Source organism: Centruroides sculpturatus, unplaced genomic scaffold (genome assembly GCF_000671375.1).
Source record: "Centruroides sculpturatus isolate CEXI.00-Female unplaced genomic scaffold, Cexi_2.0 scaffold1268, whole genome shotgun sequence".
NCBI classification, from domain to species: Eukaryota; Metazoa; Arthropoda; class Arachnida; order Scorpiones; family Buthidae; genus Centruroides; species Centruroides sculpturatus.
The window spans coordinates 168,770-190,979 of record NW_019385464.1 but is presented as its reverse complement, the minus strand read 5'-3'; the positions used below and the strand labels follow the sequence as shown (position 1 = coordinate 190,979).

General features: G+C 26.6%; 1 protein-coding gene across 1 annotated transcript in view; it reads right to left on the bottom strand.

The window, feature by feature from the left end:
- Nucleotides 1-22,210, bottom strand: part of LOC111639244 (single-stranded DNA-binding protein 3-like) — a gene marked incomplete at its 3' end in the record, with an annotated part of 163,913 nt that overhangs the window by 49,527 nt on the left and 92,176 nt on the right. The window contains exon 3 of the mRNA XM_023385058.1: nt 594-655. Coding sequence (XP_023240826.1) covers nt 594-655 — 62 coding nt within the window. The remainder of the gene's footprint in view (nt 1-593; nt 656-22,210) is intronic.

Below are 22,210 nucleotides of genomic sequence, written 5' to 3'. Positions count from 1 at the left end.
TATTTATTCATATAATCATAGTAATTACTTATTCAAAATCTTAATTAAATTCTAATAAATTTGATATCAATTTTAATAATTTATGAAATTTGAAAAAAATTGATTAATTCAAATAATTTGTTAAGCAATATAACAAATGTTTTTACTTATTATTCATACAGTTTTTATAATTTTATCTACAATATGATAAGTATTTTAATATTTTCCAATGGGAAATAATTATTGTCCAATAATCAGTAATACTGTATAACACTATTTATATAAATCATTTTAATTAGCATTTAGCAATTACTTTATTTCTAATAATTTTGTATTATAGTATTAAATGAATTAATAATTAAAAAATTATTACATAATAAGAAAATTGATATTTATGACAAGAGATAAAAGTTAATATAAAAATAAAATCAAGAATTGACTTAAAATTTATGATTTTTCATATTTTTATAATCATTCAAAATAAAAATATTGCATAAACTAATTACATGTATCAACTACATTTTATTGTTCATACTATCATTAAAAGGTGGAAAAAAATTGCAATAATTAAAATTTAACAAAAAGTTGAAATTGTATAATAAATAAAAACATACCACCACCAAGAATGTAAAAATCCTGGAGGTTCTCCTAATGTGATATTTTTCTCCCATCTTATCTAAGAATTCAAAATTATTATTATTAGAGAGAGATAATATTAAAATTAAAAGTTTAATGAACTAAAATTTTCTAAATTATAATAATAAAAAGCCTTAATCAATCATTTTAAAAATAAAAAGAAAAAACAATAAAAGAAATATAAGTGTTTAGTAATTTATTTCAAAAATATATATATAAATTGTTAGAAATTTACTATGTAGGTAACAGTTAATCTAAAATCCATCAGGAAACACTAAACAATAGAGTTTTTGAAGTCCAAATTAACAAAGCAGAATCAGTGACTATCATTACTGCAGCATACAGCATGCCAGCTGTGACATCAAGCTGTAGCTTAATTAAATCACACCATCCAGATGCGCAGGACAGCCTTAGTTGCTAGACAAATGTAACAATTGAAAATCTAATTTGCAAGAACACAAAATTTTTCGTTATCTACAGTAAGGAATGTTAATGGATTCTGCTTTGTATTTGTCAAAATTAGGCACATTATGAAGAAAATTAACAATGTATTTAATAACATACTCTTGCATTTAATAAATTTAAATTTCATTCCTAACATTATGGTTAAGTGAAACTGTAGGCTTACTATTGCAATCAAATAATTCCTTAATTTTAGAAAACTAAGCAGTTCAACTTTTCTAAAAGACTGTTATATCAAATAGTTTTTATAAATAATGTTGAATATATTAAAATGAAATGATAAAAGTTTATTCACTTTTTAAAATTTTCACTCAATGGGTAGAAAAAATTTTAACAACTATCAAAAAACACTTATGAATTCAATACTTTAAATATGTGACATTAATAAAAAACATATCTTTAAATAATATGTTCAATTCATTTATATTTTTTCTAAATTTACATTAAAAATATAAATTTATCAATGCAGCCAATTCCAAATCAACTTGAATTAAATAAAGTTAAAATTTCAATTTTATATATTACTTTAAAAACAAAAAACAAAAATTAATTTATATCTTACAAATTACTTTGATTTTTATTATTTAATGTAGTAATATNAAAGATACAAATTCAAGAAAGTCAAATTCTAAGGATTCAACACATACTCTCAAATTACATATTACCAATACATTAAAAAATAATAATAATATTCAAATTATTTTGAATAAAAAAAATTAATTTGATTGAGTTTAAAATATAAATTTACTTTTCTCTAATGTGTTCAGATTTATTAAAGCCTATCTTCAAAGAAAAAACAACACACAACAGTATTTAACTTATCTTTTCATTCAGTAAAACTGACAGAAAAACAGAATATTTAATTTATATTTGACATTCTATTTGATGAAACAAAAATTATAAATTAAACTTTATTGTATGATTTTTTGTAAATATAATCTTACAGAATCTGAAAACATCAGATAAGAATGAAACATTTGCATTTTAAACTGACTAAAAAACAATTTCATTTAGTTTGAATTATAAGAATTAAAATAAAAATTTTATTGCTAGAAATAGTAAAACTAATACATTTTATTTGAAGTAATTCAATTACAATTAATATTTATATAATTTTTAAGCTAGTAATAAGAAATTCTCTGCAATAGCAAATATCTTATTATAATCTTAAATGATATTCATATAGAATCTTTGACAATACAAAAATAAAAATCTGAAGATATTAATATCCAGAATTTTAATTCATTATAAATATAATATACAAATAATATATTAGATACAAAAATATTTAAGTTTTAAATTTTGATTTTAAAATATAAGAAATTAGTACTTTTTAGAATATAAGACTTTTATTACTGAAACTACTGATGTTTCATTGTTTTTCAGTGTAGTCTGATTGGACTTAATGCAAAAATCTTAAATATGATACTTTGCTGTTAATACTGTTTCACACTTAAGTAAAAATAATGTTCAAGATTCTATATAACAAATTTTCTTTAATAATGAAAATATACAATTCAAAAAAACATATTTTAAGAAATTTAATTATATATCAATATTTGCAATTTTACATCTCACAAGGAAAGTCATTAATGAATTTAAAATTTATAAGATGTAGAAAATCATAAACAGCATTCTGTTAATTATTTATATAAACAATAAATTCACAACCTGATTTTTAAGTATCACAAGTTTAACCATCTACCTTTGTCATATTACTTTATATCTAATTATTAAATTTGGCATTGTTAATTAACTTTTTGGATCTTACTATGTGAATTATTAATATATTATTTTAAATTTGTCTGTAATAATTTTATATTTTCTTTGCAACCTTAGTATCATAACTGTGCTTTCATTTGTATTTTAAGTTATATAGAAATACTTTGAAATTATTGTTAAGTTGTACCAATGTACGTACAGTACTATACAAGATGATTTTTATATGTTTTCATTTCTTTTCTTTTCAGGAACAGATGTTCAGTTTTTGGATAGTTTGTGATATTTCCTCCGACAGAGAAATATATGAAGATTTATTTACCATGAAAACAACATACAGCACTAAATAGAACAGAAAATGTTTATGGTAAAGCAGTATTACACCAGTAGAAATTCAGTTGTTGCTACTCAAAGGAAATATATAGTCAATATTTCAATGTGTATGATGGACCTAGTAAGATGACAGTGTTGAAATTGGTTTGAGAGCATTTTGGATGTAAGAAAAAGACATAATGGATGATCATCAGTGAGAATGCTGGAAAGTGTAGAGGAAACTCAGCAAATTGTTTTGAAGTCTAAGGAAGAATTTGTATAAATTTTCACAGTAGATATCACAGCATACATCATACAGTATTGTATGGAAAATTTACTGAAATGATCTTTCATCTTTTCCTCACAAAATGAAGCCAACCCAACCACTAAGTTATACAGAATTTTATTGTTAGGTTGTGATATGTCATGGAAAATTGAGGAAACACATCAAATGTGTTATAATCTACAAAAATTGATGAACACTCACCAGCAATAATTCATTCTTTGCCATTGGTGTTTACAAAATTATTGGTTTGCCCAATGGTAACATGCTTAAAAAACCCTGTATTATTATCATTTCTTCCAAAGGAAATGTCAGACCTCAAAATCTGTCTCATGCAAAAGTTTATCATAAAATATTTAGATCCACAATATTTTCAAGAAAAATGAATATCTACTACTACACTGGGTGTAGAAAATATTTGCACATCCAACATTATCAAATCTTGCACAAAAGTGATCCCAAAACAAACTGTTTTGCAATATTTTACTGATGACACAAATTTGAAAATTGTAACATAACATTTCAACAAAAGAACAATAAATCACATTTTCAGAAAAAAGTATTTGAGCAACTGTAATTTTCAGTCATGAATTTACTTTCAGTACTTTGTACAGCTATTGTTGGCATCAATTATAACATGTATACTAATTTTTGTCACTCTTCCTGAACAATTGTTTGAAGTTCCTATTTGCTGGAAATGTGATGTTTACAAATTTCTTTTTCTGAAATATGCAATAACTTTTCAAACTGTTATTAATTTCAGAAGATTAATAAGCATAATCAATTGTCTTTGAATATTATATAGCAACTATTCCTGCATAATAAATAAGTTTGAGACTGTTATTTTTTATTTACCAAAGTCTCTACAAGATTATATAATAGCTTTTCTTTGCAAATGTTTATTACTATATAAATACTGTTGTTCTCTGCCAATTCACTTATTTTTGGGAACATAGTCGTCACAATACAATAGTCATCATCAATGCAGTGCTCATATAAACCATAGTTTCTACATGTACTACATCATTTTCACTATGATTACATATTACATTTTCTTTAAAAAATGTAAATGGGGTTACTGATTAAGTTACAAATAAAATAAAAAATATAAATAAATAACGATACCGACATAATCGCTCCCTGGATTTCTGCTGAATCGACATCAAAGATAAGCAAAGAAAACGCAGAAAATGAATGAAATCTCATTCACTTTCTGCATTTTATAGGGTTTATGCCCTGCATTTTATACTTCTGCTCTTTTTGTTAGAAAATTACATTTTTTAAATACATAAACTTCAATATATATTCGATATTAGCCTAATATATATACAGTATATCCCACAGTTCAGCTTATTTTATTTTTTTTTATATAAAATCCATTATTATCTAAAAGTGAATGCTTGTTTGGTTTACGATAGAACAAGACTATTAGATAAAAGTAATCACGTACATCACAAAGCTCAAAAATGGTAAGTTTCGTTATGAAAATCCTAAATAATTATTTCGGCAGACTTGAAGAGTGAANAAATAAAATAAAAAATATAAATTTAAAAATAATAATATACTAAAAACTATACAGTTAAGAATAAAATTAAATAAAAACTAAATCATTTGAAGTGCTATGATAATGTCATGTTTTCACCATGTTATGATTTTTGCTGCCCTTTGTTTCTAAGGGGTAATCAAATAGAAATCTCCACACATAAGATAGAGATTTCACAGATTTCTAGCAGAGATTTCTCTGATAGAAATGCAGTATTCTATTAATGTAGATTTAAATATTTCCACTAATGAAAAAACCTGATGAAGACATTAATAAAGCCAAAATCATTAGTTTGATTAAAGATTAATTTGCTGGAAAAGTACATTGAGTTCCAATACAGAAACAAACTGAATAATGATTCTAAAGAATTTAAACCATTTTCTAGATTTACTAATTAAAATCACGACAAATGAAGGATATATTCAGCTACTACATTCAAAGTAAAATAGGTGATATTTTTATTTAAAACTACACAATGCTTATTATTATTTAAAATAATAATATATAATGCTATTACTACAAAATGCACTAAGCAATAAGAAAGCAACACTACACACTAAGCAATTTCTCTACATTCTGATTTTTTCAACAACAAACCATAATAAACAATAATGCAATGATAAGAAAATAATTTAACTGGATCCTTGTATCTGACACAAATCAGATACAATGAAATTTTTAAAGAATACTTTTTAACAAAACTGAAATGTTGGTTTTACTACAATTGATAGATTGTTATCTTACAACTGACAAATCTTTCTAAGAAAAAAATCTTGGTTCTGTTACAAATTCACATCATAATTTTCTTTTTCTATTTTAAATGATATAAACTTATATTGTGTGTTAAATAATCAAATTTGAGCAATCTTAAATAAATATTTAAATAAACAATGGGCTAAAGTATATATAAACAAAAGCAAGATGTCACTAGAATATTTTGACTACGATTCTGCTATTTTTAAGCTGTTACAATTTAGAGCTAGTGATTAGCAATATTGTCATATCATAATTTATTTATAATTTTTAAATATAATAAGTTAATTTAAAACATTGGTAAAAGAAATAACATCATTTCAACTACACAATTCCTGCATATCAGGCAAATACATTATCATATTGATAATTATACCATGATTAGAATCCTTCAAAAGATAGAACTGTTTCGTTGTTTCATCCTGAGGAGGGCCTCTAAAAGACGACCGAAAACGTTAGATCAGTAAAATTTTTTGAGTGCTGGAATTATTATTGAGGTGTTAATTGTTGTGTGTAATAATTATACCATTCACATCATCCTTCTAATGAAAACCTGTAAAGCTGATGGCAAGTTAATTAAATTACATATAAGTTTGAAAGCAAAGACCTGAATGGTGATCTGGATAGTGCAATTGGTAATATATTTCCAATATGCAATTGGTAATATATATCCAATAGTTTGAATTTTTTTCCAAATCTTTCTTTTCTTCAAAAAATTAAATTAAATTAATTTAGAAACTATTTCTAACCAGTATAGTTAATACAAGATGAAAACATCATTATCTAATTTTTATAACTTAAAAATTTTGAAATTGCAGCCCATAAATTACAACAATCATTTAATTAATATCAGAAATTTTAACAATCAATCATACTTGAATAGTGTACAGTAAAACCTGTCCAAAATGGAACCTTAATAAAACAGAAACTTGCCTAAATGAGGAAAAAAAAACTGTTAGGAACATAGCAATTTTCTGTGTTAAAAAAAAACCTGTTCCAAACAGAAGAGTGCCAAACCAAAAAAAATATTTTGTACCGTATACGTCCAGTTTACACAAGTTTCACTGTACACAAAAATTTTAAGCAATCTTTAAAATATCCTATTGATTAAAAAAAAGCATATGCTCTTAATAGTAAGTGATTTTCAACCAAAAGAACACTTCTAAATATAGGCAATAAACATTACTCATTAAACTGGCATGGCAATAAATAACTATTATGGCTACATACTATGAAAGAATTTTTGAAATATTCAAATAATGCAATTGGCAATATGATTTCATTTTATATATAAGTTGAAAATTCAACCAATATTTTGGATCACTGGTTTTACGAACTTTCTAATTTTAATTACTAAAAGAATTATTAAATTTGGAATAATCAAAACAACAAATGGCAAAATGCCTACCTGAAGTTCAAATTCTTGAATACCTGATAATAAAATAATTTAATTATATACAAATATACGAGCTCTAAGACGGCTTTTCTTTTTCACTAGACTTATTACACCATCAATGAAATGGAAAACAAACTTTAGAAAAATTTTTTATTTAATTTAATTATCATAGCTTGAATCTAATCTAAAAACATTCTGACTGAGATTTTATAAATTCATTCACTATTTTAGATAGCTAATTCAAACCAAACAATCTGCCAAATTATCAGGCAATTTTATGGCTAAGTTAACAATTAGAAACTAATTGATTTGTCTAGAGGTAGGTGTTTAATTTGAATTAACTATAAATTGGGTTTAGAGGAAATAATATATATACAATTTTAGATGGCTCTGTGTATAATAAATTCTATACTGTATAATGCAAAATGATATTGCTGTTAACATTTCTAAAAAAACTAACTGAAACACAATAGAATTTATCATGTTTTGTTTAACATTGTTGAGGAAAGATAAAAGTACATTTTGTAATCATTTACAATTATTATTGTTGAATTTCTTTTATAAACAGTAAAACTGATTCTATGAGATGGGAAAATAAATGCTGAATGTTGCAAGCATAATCCAGTTTGGCTATAGTATTCTAATAATTCTGATTATTGTTTATCATTTATCCTACAGTAAAATTGATCTATCATATGAGCATTGAAGTTTCCAAGAACCTATCAATAATGTCAAGTAAGGATTTGCTGTATTTTGTAAAAATATTATTGTAAATTGGCAATGATTGCTCTATGTCACTTGCAATACTCAATGAAACAATATTGATGAGCCTGTTTTAAGAGCCATTTTAATTATTAACACTTTTTTCAGCACTTGGACACTTCTGTTTATCTAGTATCTTCTATTCAATATTTTTTCTTAATTTTCATTTAAAAATACAGTATTTAAATGAAACCTATAATATTTCATATATATATATATATATATATATATTGATTCAGCCTTAACTTCATTGAATTGTAACATATCTTTGAAATCATTCATTGTTTAAATTACACAAACACTTAATTAGATTAACCATCAAGCCTCAATATATTTGTGTTTGTCAATGATAAAGCCAAAATGTCATTTCAGAAAAGCTATCATTTACATAAAGAGAAATCACAAATAAAATTTATATACTGGAATCTACAATAAACAATAAAATTCAGCACATTTTCATAAAGAGAATAGTTGATGTAAATATGTTTATTAGTCATAGATGCCAGTAAAATATTTAATATTACATATGTATTTTTTTTTAATATATATCAACAGATATTTCTGCTAATACTTTTGTCTTAAAACCTGTTTCAAAACAATTAAAAATAAACAGATGACTTCTAATTCTTGAAAATTAATAAAATAACAGTTCTAATTCGAATATATATTATATTGTAAGTTTGCAGGTGCTGTACATTAACTACAAAAGAATTTGTTTTATTATCAACTGCTCAAAACTAGGTGTAATTAATAAACAAAATGACAAACCAATTTACAGCACAAATTTATCAGAAAAAAAATGTTTTCAACTGTGTTAAATGGGCATCTTTCAGACTAACTGACCTTCACAGCTGTTAAAATCAGGTAATTGTTGTCCACGTGTTAAGAGGGATGACATAAGAAAGAGGGAGAGAGCATTGCAAGATTAAAAATCATTGAATGACTTTCACATGGGAAAAGAAATCTACATCTCAAAAGTTTATAGCAGAAACTTTTCTCGGGGCTTTGTAAATCTCAAACTGCTCTAAATATCTAAAATGTTCTTTACAGAAGGTGTTATATAGAAGACATGCATGATCAAAATGCACATCTTACATAGATCTAACTTTAATTACTAAAATAATTTTACTAGTATGCATATGTAATAAGTGTTAAATTTTAACAGTTTATGTAGAAAGCTTAAAGACAACAGTTCATGCAAATATACAAAAATAAAGTCTTTTAGAAATCATACATTACAAAAAACTTACGTTGTTAGTTTTTGACTAGTATTTTGAACTGTATTTAAACTTTTTTCTTTCTTCAAAAAATTTATATATTTATATGAAATAATAGATTCTTAATTATTACAATTTAACATCAATTTTATTATAAATCAATAATAAAAATTGTGATTATGAGAATAATAATATATTGTTATAAAAAAAATCAAATTATATTTTAGTGATAATTGTTACTTGTATAGTTATACATTATCTGCTATCTTTGAAAATTTTATATATTTCTTTAATAAGTTTGATTGAGATTCACTTTAAAAATGAATTCTTATATTACATTTTGACTTAAAATGTGCGAACTACAGAAAATTTTCTACATTCATATCTTTAATTACAATAATTAATCAATCTTCAACGTTTAGACAGACATTTTCTAAATTTCTACAAGTACTCGATATTTATTTTATAAATGTGGAATAAGAAGGTTCATTATTTTAAAACCGTTTCTTACAATTTATAATTGTATACAACTTGCCAAAACAAAGATTATCTTCAAGAAGTAACTTTTCAACATCAAAACAAATATAAAAGCTATTACTATATCAAGCATTTTCTTCAAACAAATACTCAAAATACACACAGCTACCAATCTAACAAACTTGATTTTCTCCTATGGAATGTATTCTGTATATATACATTTAAGAAAAAAAAACTTACTAAAATGACAATGTATCCAATTATTTCTACTTGATTAATTGATAACTTATTATTTTATAAATATCACATTAGTATTCATGTTTCATAATAAATGTAATTATTATTTAAAAGTAGCTTCTTTTGTAATGAAATCAGGATATTAGATTTTTGAAAATAGAAACTATTTTTCAAATAATTCTAAAAAAGAGCTATAAACCAAACAGATTTTACAAACAATAACCAAACAAAAATTTTTAAATAATAAAAATAAAATTTGTTTGTCAGTTTGAAGCAATATCATTAGTTAAAGCTATTTATTCAAGGAATTTAATCATCAGAAGCCACAAAGATTTGCAATAAAAATGTGTGCAATTATAACATACCCAAATTAGATGACTGGTGGTTTCCTTTCTTTAAGGATTGGTCTTCTGTAATAAAAATAAACAACAACAAGTCAACTGTCGCGTTTTTCAGTAATAGCCATTTAAATTGTTTGTATAATGTATGTTTGATTGCTACACAATTTTACATTATTTCATATATATAAACATATATATATATACATATGTATACATACATACATACATATATATATAATGCTTTATATAAACTGTTGTTCAAAAGAAATTTCTCTGTATAGTCCTTTTATGTAGCATTCAATTAATTAGTTTTTTATGTAAATTTTAAAAGAATTAAATTCATTTTTATAGATAATAGAAATATAAAAGAAAACATAAAAAGACTATTTCCAAATTTATTTTGGTAAAAAGTAATAGCATTTTTTTAAACTAATGAGAAGAAAAAATAATTGCTTTCCAATTTATCTAAAAAATGATGAAAATACGAACATTTTCATTATATTAAAAACTATAACAGTTAGAGCAAGTGGTCTTCAAACTTTTAACATCTACAGAAAATTCATATACATGAAAGTTATTTTTTTCAGAACTCACTGCAGTAAAGAGCATATAAACATTTCAAATGTTGTGTGTATTTTCTAAGTAATGAAACTTCTAATAATTATATAAGGTTGTGTTTAAAAATTTTTATTTTTCAGTATTTTAATAAAAATAATGATAATAAAATTCTTATAAAATATTTTTGAACTATGTAAACTGTTCCATGCAACCCTTACGGAAAATTCAAAGATAAACAAGCTTTTGAGAAATTTGCACCAGGATAAAGTTTCATATTTTTTATTTGAAAATTTATTATGTATTTTATTCCAGTGTAAGATTGTAAATACAATTTCAGGCAATTCTAATTTTTACTTTCTACTGAAGGTATTATATTTGCTTTTCTATAAATAAACTAAAATCGGTTATTTCATCTTCTCATTAGTACTAATAGAACAATATACTGGTGCACAGTGCAATTTTCATCTCTTAACAGATATCAAACATTTTATCTAGTAGTATGCAATAAATTTCAAACAAATAGCTAAATATTTCATTTTGTTGTAATGAAGTTGTAGTATTTGTAAACAATAGATAAAATTCAATAACAGAATGTTTATCTATTAGAAAGTTATTTACTATATGAAGTTATATTACATGATATTATGGTTTTATTACAAATGTATGTATGTATGTAATAAAACCATTACACACACATACACACACAAATTAAATCAGTATAAATCATAATAATAGCTTAATTGTATTATATATCAGATTTAAAATAAACTAAATATAAAGGATGTTATTGATATAATGCATAAAATTTTTACAACTATATATGCAGTAAAAGTTAAATATATATCAGATATACCATGAGTATAGTTGTATATTAAAAACTGTCAGGGCACTAACTGCTACCCCAAGTATGAATCACTACAGTATATGGAGACACAACTGTGTATTAAATTTTATGGACAAGAGCAACTTTGTAGAGCAATATCTGCAAAATGTCTTAAATGTGACAAATGATCTATATACTCATATTCAGAGGCATTTTTATCATTTTCTCACATTTTCTTTACATTAACTGTAAATTACTAACTTCTGTATGGGATAAATAACGTACAAACCTCCATTCCACACACCATTGACAGAGTGCGATGAAGCCTTCAGCACGAATCCACATTTATAAAATTTGCTTTCTTTAATCTATATAAATTGTAAATTACTAACTTCTGTATATAAATAAAGTTTTAAATAGCTACACATGCCAAATATTAATAGGAAAAGATAACGTATACAACTGTCTGCCTTCATTACATAAAAATAAATTTATTTTACAAGAACTTTCAACAGTATAATAACTTCCTCTTCTTTCTTCCTGAAGAGGACAGTTATATACTGTCAAAAGTACTTACAAAATAAATTATTTTTATGTAATGCCAACAGACAGTTGTAGACATTAACTTTTTCATCTGTATATGAATTTTCACTGAATCTTTTATTTCCAATCAATTTAACATATTTATATAAATACTGTAGAATAATACTAGATAATTTTATGAAGAAATTCAACATCTTATTATTAACCATAAATATGAAAAAATTTATTGTGTTTATTGCATTGTTTCTTGTGTAAATGATTTTATGATTATTAACAATACTATAAGAATTGTGTTAAATGTACGAAATATTTTTTTCATCTTTGAGATTCATAAATACTGAGGATTTATATGCAAAAATTAAACATTTTGCATTTCTTATATACTTTGTTTACATTTAAGATAAAAATTGCTCTTATAGCATTTTTTTCTATTTTTATACTGAATAGTTACTATGAGTACATTCTCAAAATGTGGGAAAAAATATTTTATATTTAAAAAAAATCTAGCTTGTAGTGTCATAATTTGCCACCTTAGTCATTTGCCTACTTTGCCTATGCATAAAAATGTCTTTGTTCATAATCTATGCAAAAAAGTAATTTTCTCAGTTTTTTGGCCAAGGTATGTAGTCTAAAGTCCCAACTTATGTCCACAAAGTACAAGGGTTTTGCCCTGCTTAAAAATGTACCAGAGAAGCACCCTGGTAAGCTCTGGCATGACTACAACACTGATACATTTAATGTAGAATAAAAAAAATACACAGGATGCAAGAAACCAGTCACAAAAAAGAGCCTCAAATGTTTCAATCACATTTTTTTAGTTTTATGATTAAAATAATTCAATCATCAGCATCAAAGAGAAATTTTACTGAATATTACTTGACTAATTGATACCAGTATTACTGAAATTATTATTAATTTTATTTTAATACTGGATTTGCTTACTTAATTAAAAAAACAAAAAAAGTTATCATTATGAAATATTTCTAATAAATAATTTCTAATGAACCTAGAAAAATTTCATCTGTACCAAAACAAAAAATTATGAGAAAATAAAAGAACTTTTTATATTGAATTTCAAAATTGATTTCTCTTCCTATTCTTTTGTAAATTTGTTAAATGCAATTTTTTATAGTGGAAAAACTTTTATAATTAATTTCCAATTTTTCAAGTAAAGTAAGTATATGATGATTTTAAATAATGCCATAAAGTCATTCAATAAAACATTTCATGTTTATTAAAGCAAAATATCATACAAGAGAAAATAAATTACAGTAGGTGATCGGTTAACAAACAAATCAGATAACGAACACTTTTGCGAAAGATTTTTATGTTCAGACAATGAACACATGTTCAGATAACAAACACAAGAAGAAGCAACATAAATTAATAAATACCAATTGGTCTTCCCTTGTCTTCAGGCAACAATTCAAAACTTTTCAGAGTGCAGGAGACATCGACATCCAACCCAGTATATATTGATCGGATAGTATTCTCCAAACTTTGAAACTCTCCCATGCAATTCCAGCCTTTTATTTTTCTGACAAAAACAATTCTTTTATAATATTCACAAGACTGTCAGGCAGGCACTCGTTAAGCTTCGCATCAGTTTTCAAAAAGTGAGAGTATAATAGCAAAGGTAGAGAGTGGGTAGATGATGTCTGATGTTGCTGGGCAGTGTGGCTTGAAGAGGTCTACAGTAGGCACAATCTTAGCTAAGAAAGATATACTCAAGAAGACTCAAGCAGCTAAAGGAGTAATGAAAATCAGATCTGAGAAATAAAGAACATTGAAGAGCTCATAATGGAACCTGAAACTAATCTGACGACAGAACAACATCAAGTCAAGAACTCTTGAATGAAGAACACCAAGAAACTTGGCAAGATATGTTTTCTTCTGTAAAAGAGGATTAATGCCGATATCTACTATTAAACATCTTTTGAAGAAGTGGTAGGATATCAGAACAACAGTCTTAGAATGTCATCCAAACCAGGTTGAGGTTAAAATAAAATAAAAACCATTCAAAAGTCCAGCATAATTCTTTAATAACATAAGAACATTTTCAAACACATTAAGCATCCATCATCAGTTATTTTTCTAAAATTGAATGAGAAATTCAAAAAAATTACGCGAACGAATTTCAAATAAACAGATATATAATAAATATTAATAAGTAACATGTTATTAATAAAAGCGTTACACACAAAAAAAATATGGTATGTTTAAAATAAAATAAATAAATGAATTATCTATCAAAGGTCATCTTAAGCTTAATTAAGCCTTTATATAGAACTAAGCCAATTTATCACAAAAAGATTTCCAAGCGGACGAAAGCCCATTGGCATCTCTATAGTTAATGCACTGCATGCTCTTCTGTGCCCTGTGGATTTCCAATTTTCCAAATACTTTACTGCGTGTTTAGATCTAGTAGCTTTTATGATAGAGGCCTCATCCCAGAAGACCACGATGTCTTGTTGTTTGGCATAAGTGGCAAGGACTGTACTGTAAATGGTTTTGTTCACTGATAGATTATGCTCATTGTTTCTTTTTTCAAATTTCTCAACATTGCCCCTATATACACTAAGTTAGAGTTGAACCTACGGTCTCTTAGCAGTATTGAGTATATTCCTGTTAAGGAGTTACGTTCATGACCTCCTTTGTCATTCCTTAATAACCTATATATAGTGGGATTATGTCGATAAATTATTTGTAAGTTTCTATTTTTGGAAATCCTCTTAACGAACGGTTTAAGGAAGAGTATGTAATTGAGGACTAGGACTACTTTTTCTTTTTGGTGGTTTTCCTTTTTTCTACATGTAAGATTATGATCTTTCTTAATGAGAGCTTCTATTCTTTTTCTTCTGTAGCCATGCTGTAAGGCTGTTCTTCATATATATTGTAATTCCTCAACAGTATCATAAACGTTTGTGCAATGAGTGTGTGCTCTTCTTACCCAAGATCGAAACACCACCATTTTGATATGCTCCAGATCAGCTGAATTCTTAGGGATAATGATGGGGAGAGATGTTAGTTTACGATATATATTGGTTTGGATTTCCCCTTCTATGCATGTTATAGTCAGATCCAAAAAATTAATGCTGATACTACTTTGTTGCTCTAATTCCAAGGTTAAACCATACGGGTTACTGTTTATTATATCTATAAAATGCTTGATGCTACGATTATCCTTCCACAAAATAAAGATATCATCAACATATTTTGTGTATAACAGTATATCTTGTTGTAATGAAGGAATGATACTGTTTTCTAGATTACGGAGTACCAACTTGCAGAGTATCAACGCCATAGGGCTACCCATCAGTACTCCCTGCCCCTGTAGATAAATTTTATTCTTGAATTCAAAGAAAGATGTGTGACAAATCAAGTCTGCTAACTCCAAAATCTGCTTGTATTTGATACTGTTGTTAACATTAGCAAATAAAAAAATCCCTCAGGGCACAAAAGCATGGAGGCAGTTTGATTGATGGATATAATGCCTTATAATCCAAAACCGTCATCCATTCTTCATTCATGAGCACAATATTTTCCAGTTTCCGGATCAAGTCCACTGAGTTTTTTTTATTGAAAAAGGCAAAACCTGCATATTCCTTTGTATAAATTTAACAAGTTGTTTTTCCATTTTGAAAGTTGGAGCATTACATTTTTCCACTACAGGGTGTAATTGCAATCCAGGTTTATAGGTTTTCCCGAAGGCAAAAATTCTTGGTGCCCTGGGAACCTGTAAAATAGCAGTTCTCATACCCAGATAATTGGCTAAAGGAGTTAGGGTAAATCTCCTCACTCTTTGTTGTAAGGCCTCCAAGTAATTACTTGGGGCAAGAAGACACTCTGTTGTCAATGCACTCATTCAGCTTTTTTCTATAAGAGCTCCATTTGATGATTACAACACCATTTGATTTATCGGCCTTTATGAGAACTACATAGTGCTTTTGGAGCCATTTCTTTGTTTCTTTAATGTGCCTATGGAAAAGTAAGGTGGTTTTGTTAGTATGTTTCTCCTTTTCAGCATATAACCTTGTTTTCCATCTGCAATAATCTTGAGCAGTTAAATTCATATCTTTTAAGAGTATCTCAACATTCAGTATAAGGCTCTCCAGTCATAATGGTGGTGTTGGTGCAAAAGATGAGCCATATTCCAAGGCATTTATCAGGCATTGGGGAGGAACAATGTTGTTCCTCCCCAATGCCTGATAAATGCCTTGGAATACTTTTTTCACTTGTGGTTTAACATTCTGGCACTTAAACAGCCATTTTAGCTTTTTAATGTATGTGCGTTTCAATCTCGTTTCCAAAGAATGTTCCAAATTGATCACTCTACTGTTAACATCTTCTAGAATAGCTTGTCCCTTCTCATAAAGATCATTTTCCAATTTGGTTGAGGTTAATAGGCTTGGGGATCTTTGCAATTACAATGCTATTAATTACTTCTGAAAAATCCTGAAGAGAAAAAAGTAATCGACATTAGACAGATTCTTTAACCCCCACAAACGGAAAAAACATGACTAATTACATATAAATAAATGTAGTAAGAAAGTATATATTTTTTATTTTTTGAAGTTCTCCAAAACAAATTAATCAAATTCCCATAAAAACCTATGATAAATCGATAATCAGTTAATGAACAATTCGGATAGCAAACAAAGTCTTGGAACAGATTATGTTCGTTAACCGATCACGCACTGTATTAGAAATTCTTAGAATAGCCTGAACTAAATAAAAATTAACTATCAATATCTTAAAAATTAACAATAATACCAAATGCATTATAAAATAAGGATATACAGTCCTGGAAAAAACTTTGAGACTACCTGGAGTTTCTAACATCCTATTAACATTAACTGATCTCCTGTAAATTTATTGTTGTTTAGGTGGAATTAAAATAACCATAAACTAAACATGAAGTAAAAATTTAAGTAAAAGTAAAAATTCAAATACAACAAATTATTGCTTGCACTTTACCTGGATAATGTTTGAGACCAGGATCAAAAATTCATATTTTACAACATTCTAAAATACAACAGACATTGTAACCTAATTTGCATACATCCATATATGTTTTCAAAACCTTCAGTAAAACCTGATAAAACATTAACAGATGAAGAAAAAGGCATGATACATGCATTCAGAGACTGTGGGAAATTAAATATGTCAATTGCAGGCCTACTAAAAAGATCAAAGACTGCAGTTCACAATTACTTAAAGGACTCTGACAATTATGACAAAGCTAAACATTGTGGTAGGACAAAAACTCTACCAGAGATGACAGGACAATATTAAGAACAGCTACATTCTCTGGTATGTCATCTAGTCAGATTACAGCTTCACTGTAACCCCAAAAACAACAATATATGTTCTTCAAAAGTCTGCAAATCATTCATACATTAAAATGCAGGTATAGCAAATTGACAACCTCCCATATGAAAAATTTTTGTATAAAGAATTTGTATAATTGGTATATGCTTTATACTACATAGTTAAGAAATGGTAAGATTTTTAAGTTTTTAAGTTCTTATTGAATAAACTAATTTAAAAAAAAAAAAAAAAAACATGTAATCATGCTAAAAATATTTACATTGGCCATATTTACTCTATTTTTAACATTTTTAATATCAATTTTTATAATAATATTGTAATAATTTTGAAAGTTGTCTAAACAAAGTAATTTAAATGAAAAAATTCTATTTGTGCTTTATCATTTTGGGTAGGTCTTCAATTGTAACTTGTTTCTAGTTAAAATGATCTAAAATTTCTTATTTTAAAAATAAAAAATAATATCTGAAAGACAAATTATATGGCAATTTGTGATATTAGGAATAGCAAGAAAGGTCATTTATAATTCTTTATTCTAGATAATGTGGTTTTTTTTTCTAAACAAGAAACTTTTTAATACTATTTCTTTTCATTTGTAATATTTTTAAAAAGAAAATACTTTTATACTCACTTTGTGTCCATCTATGTGTCCATTCTCCGGTAAAACTGCATAAATTTTAATATAAATCAAACTCCACAATAGTAGCCACTTAAGAACTGAAGTTAAGATAGACTGTCCTAAAGTGAGTTATTTCTGCTTATGTGTCTAACAGAACGGGAAAACCCCACAATCCTAAACTCAATGTATTATTTAAAGTACTTTAAATGAAAGTGACCTTTGATGCTATATTTTTGGAACAGTTTGCTAAGATCCCTCTGATAAATGACATTTGAAATAAAATAAATCATTTACACTCAACAAATTAAATCTATCTCCAGAATTTAGTAAAAGAAAGACAATTATACATTTGTTCAATAATTTTATACAAACTCTGATTGTATTTTGTAAAGATATAACTATGTAAATCAGCAATGATTAGTGTACATCACTAATACATAACTCACAATGATCAACAAAATATAAAATATTAATGAGCTGATGTAAAAGCCAGTTTAATTATTAACTTTCTTCCAACTTTTGTTAGCCCACAGTAGCAAAGTGGACAAAAATCACTGAACACTGATGGTTAGTCAAAGGTTCACACATCTCCAACAGGAGAGTTTCTTGGGATTCTTCATGTGTAATACCTAGAGGCCAGGTTCCTATTATGTATCCTACTGAAAGAAACTCCCCCTTGGCAGATCACCCAAGTGTTGCATTTTTTAATTCCATCAATCCTATCCAATTCTTGGATACTTCATCATATCTAGTGACTTCAGAAAAAATTATTAAACAGGATTTTGCTGTTAAAATACAATATTTAAATAAAGTCTTTATTACCATTTCATAAACATATTGATTCTGTTAGGAAATTGATTCACTTTATGGATACTAAACAATTCTGTTTATTACTGTATTGTATAATACTTGAATACAGCCTATTGCACACAGCTTGCATTCACTAAATGTGTACCAGTATGACAATATACTGTCATTCAGTGTTAATACATTACTCTCTATCAAAATCTAAATTACTGTATATTGCAAAGGGTTTATAGTATATGTAAATTTTTTATTTACTTTTTGTAATCTGTATTATTTTGTAATCTGTATTAAACTTTCAGCATGATTCAGTATGGTACTTTTCCATATGATTCAGTTTAAATAATCAACAGTACCTTTCATACACTTCCAGCAACCACAAATATAAAGTGCAAATGTTTTTGGCCCCATTCAGTGGGCCAGTTTCAGGCATTTTCACCAAAAATTTGTATTGGCAGTCAAACTAACAAAAAGGAAATGTTATGGAATTTTTTCAAATTTATTACCGGTTTCAAACTTGCATTGGAATTTTAAAATTTTAACCATTCTGGAACTTTGATTATTATAGTCTGTGTTTGGATTCAGTTCCTACCTAATATCACAAAAGATTATATTGTTTCTCTAAGTAACATTTTTCTCTCAAAATATATTAAAATATGTGCACATTTACTTTACAAATATTCTATATAACGCTTGATAAAAAAATTATTAATGTTAGTATTTATAATATACATTCAAGTACCATGCATACACAGTTGAACTTCAACTTTGTGAATTTAACTTTTGCAGATTTGATTATTTGAGAGTTTGCATCAATAATTAAATGGGAAGTTTTTGGAGTTTTGCAGCCTACTGCAGAAAATCACAGACAATGCATATAAACTAAAAACCTAAAGAAAACTAAAAAAGTTTCATGTCATAAATGCATAAAATTAGTTATATGTATTATGAATCTAGTTTATTATTTAGTATCATAAATATGTACACAAATTTATTTTAAAAAGTTAAACTTGCAAAATGTTTCAGTGTGCTAGAGTACTACTGACTACACACACACACAGTCTGGGATACTATGCTCTTTGTCTTGGTACTAACCAGCCTCACCCACATATTCTCTCTCTCTTAGTTTGTGCTCTATCTTGCATTTTTCAAATTATTATTAAAGCTTATAAAACAGTACTATACATAATAATAAATAAAAGCTTATAAAAATAGTTAAATTTAAAATTAAGCAGTAAAATTATTAAAATAATTTTATTGCTATCTACATATTGTAAATGCATTGCATTACATACTGAGGATTTACTGTATTGCCCCTTTCTGCAATTGTAAAATTTATAGATAACACTGTTGCAGTAAACTGAATTCTTTTTACTTATTTTGTATGTGTTAAATATGGTCAACAGTATTGAATTCTGCTTTGAGGATCTAGATGTATTTATGGCTTATTCACTTTTGCAAGAGTCCTGCATCCCTAACCACCATATTATATGTATATAGATATATAAAATAATTATGAGTATATATTCATTAAGAAATTATTCTCAAGTATTTCATATTCACAATAAAAAAGATTTTTGTTATCTGTATTCTTGTAAGATATTAGAAAATTAAAAAAAATCATTCATAGCCTAACATTAAATTACACTTATAAAACATTCACACACATTTATTGAATTTTATATTCATATATGTAAAAACATGATAAATCATTTGCTAACAATATACTATTTGAATGCTTATACTACAGAGAATAATTAATATCATCATTATTAAATAAATATTGAAAAATTTTACAGTGAAATATAATATTTTACAGTTAAATTATCTTACAAGTTATTAACAAAAACATTTAAATCACTTTTATCACTAACAAAAAACTCTCCATAATGTCACATATTTTTTCTAGCAATAAAACTAATTATTTAATATAAACGTCCAGTCAAATCTTTAGTTATAAGAATTGTGTTTTTACAGAAGATATGCTATGACGTAGTGGCAAAATATTTTTAGTGTTCTAGAGGTCTTTGTGATAAAAAATGTCCTATAACTAATGCATTTGAATGGGTTAAAGTTCTAACTAGCTACTCCTTAAGATGCTACTCTGCAGCACAGCTAAGCTCTGCAAAAAAACCTCAATCTTGCTACCCTTCAGCTTTTGTACTGTACTAAAAAGACAAGGAATTCTAGAAAATCTTACATTTATGCAAAAACAAATTGAAGACCAGATATTAAATGTTGTTTCATTTCCTAAGATTTCAAGACAACCACTGCTCTAAAAGCTCTTGATTGTGCACACATTCAAGGTTACCATGGTTACCTTCCAAAAAAGAAAATTACATTGTTTCAGTTAGAATTTTTCAGTTTATTTTATATGCAATTTTACTTGCCTTCTAGCATCATTGAAACAATAAAATCCACAAAGTTCCTGGGTTTTCCAAAGCTGTGACACATTAAATTTTTTTTAATGTTTATACTTCTCTTTGCAAGAAGCATTCATTTATTGGACTTTTAGTATAGCACAAAAGCTGAAGGGCAAATGAAATCAAGGTGTTTCCATAGTGCTTAGCAGTGCTACATAATAAAATTCTGACTATCTACCTTTAGAGAACGTTAGTCTGAACCTTATCCCTGAACACAAACAATGCATTTGAAAGGCTATGTTTATAGGGCATTTTTGGATCTCCTAGGCCCTTTAGAACACAGTACAAAAATATTACCACTATTTCACATTATACATATGAGGTATAAATTATACACAATATTCATTATAAAGAATATATTAAAATTATAAGTAATTATTAATCAAAAGACTTCAAAAAATTTTCAAATTCAAAAAAACAATTTTGAAAATTAAACAACAAAAAAATAAATAAATACATTCAAGCAGAAAATATATTGTTAACCAATCAAACTATTATCTATCTATCTATCTATCCAGTGGCATCCTCTCTACAGAGGGTTGCATTTGATGAACTATTCCTCTCCATGTTTTTCTATTCCAGGCTTCTCTTAAATCCTTTCCAGTCCAGTCTTTGATGTTATCTCTCCAAGTCTTTCGGGGTCTTCCTCTAGATCTTGTCCCCTCCACCAGTCCCTCAATGACCGTTTTTAGTAGTTGTCCTCCTGATCCTCTAGCCAAATGTCCAGCATATCGTACCTTTCTTTGTTGGATATTTATAAGCAACCTTCTCCTCAAGCCCAGCCTGTCCAAAACTTCCTCATTTGTTATTTTCTCCGTCCAACTTATTCTTTGCATCTTTCTCAAGCACCACATTTCAAATGAGTTAATTCTTTCCATCATTTCATGCGTAAGAGTCCATGCCTCACATCCGTATGTTAGTACACTCCAGATCATTGTCCTTAGGATTTTTATTTTCAGTTTTATGTTAAGGCCTCTGTTTGTTAATATATGATA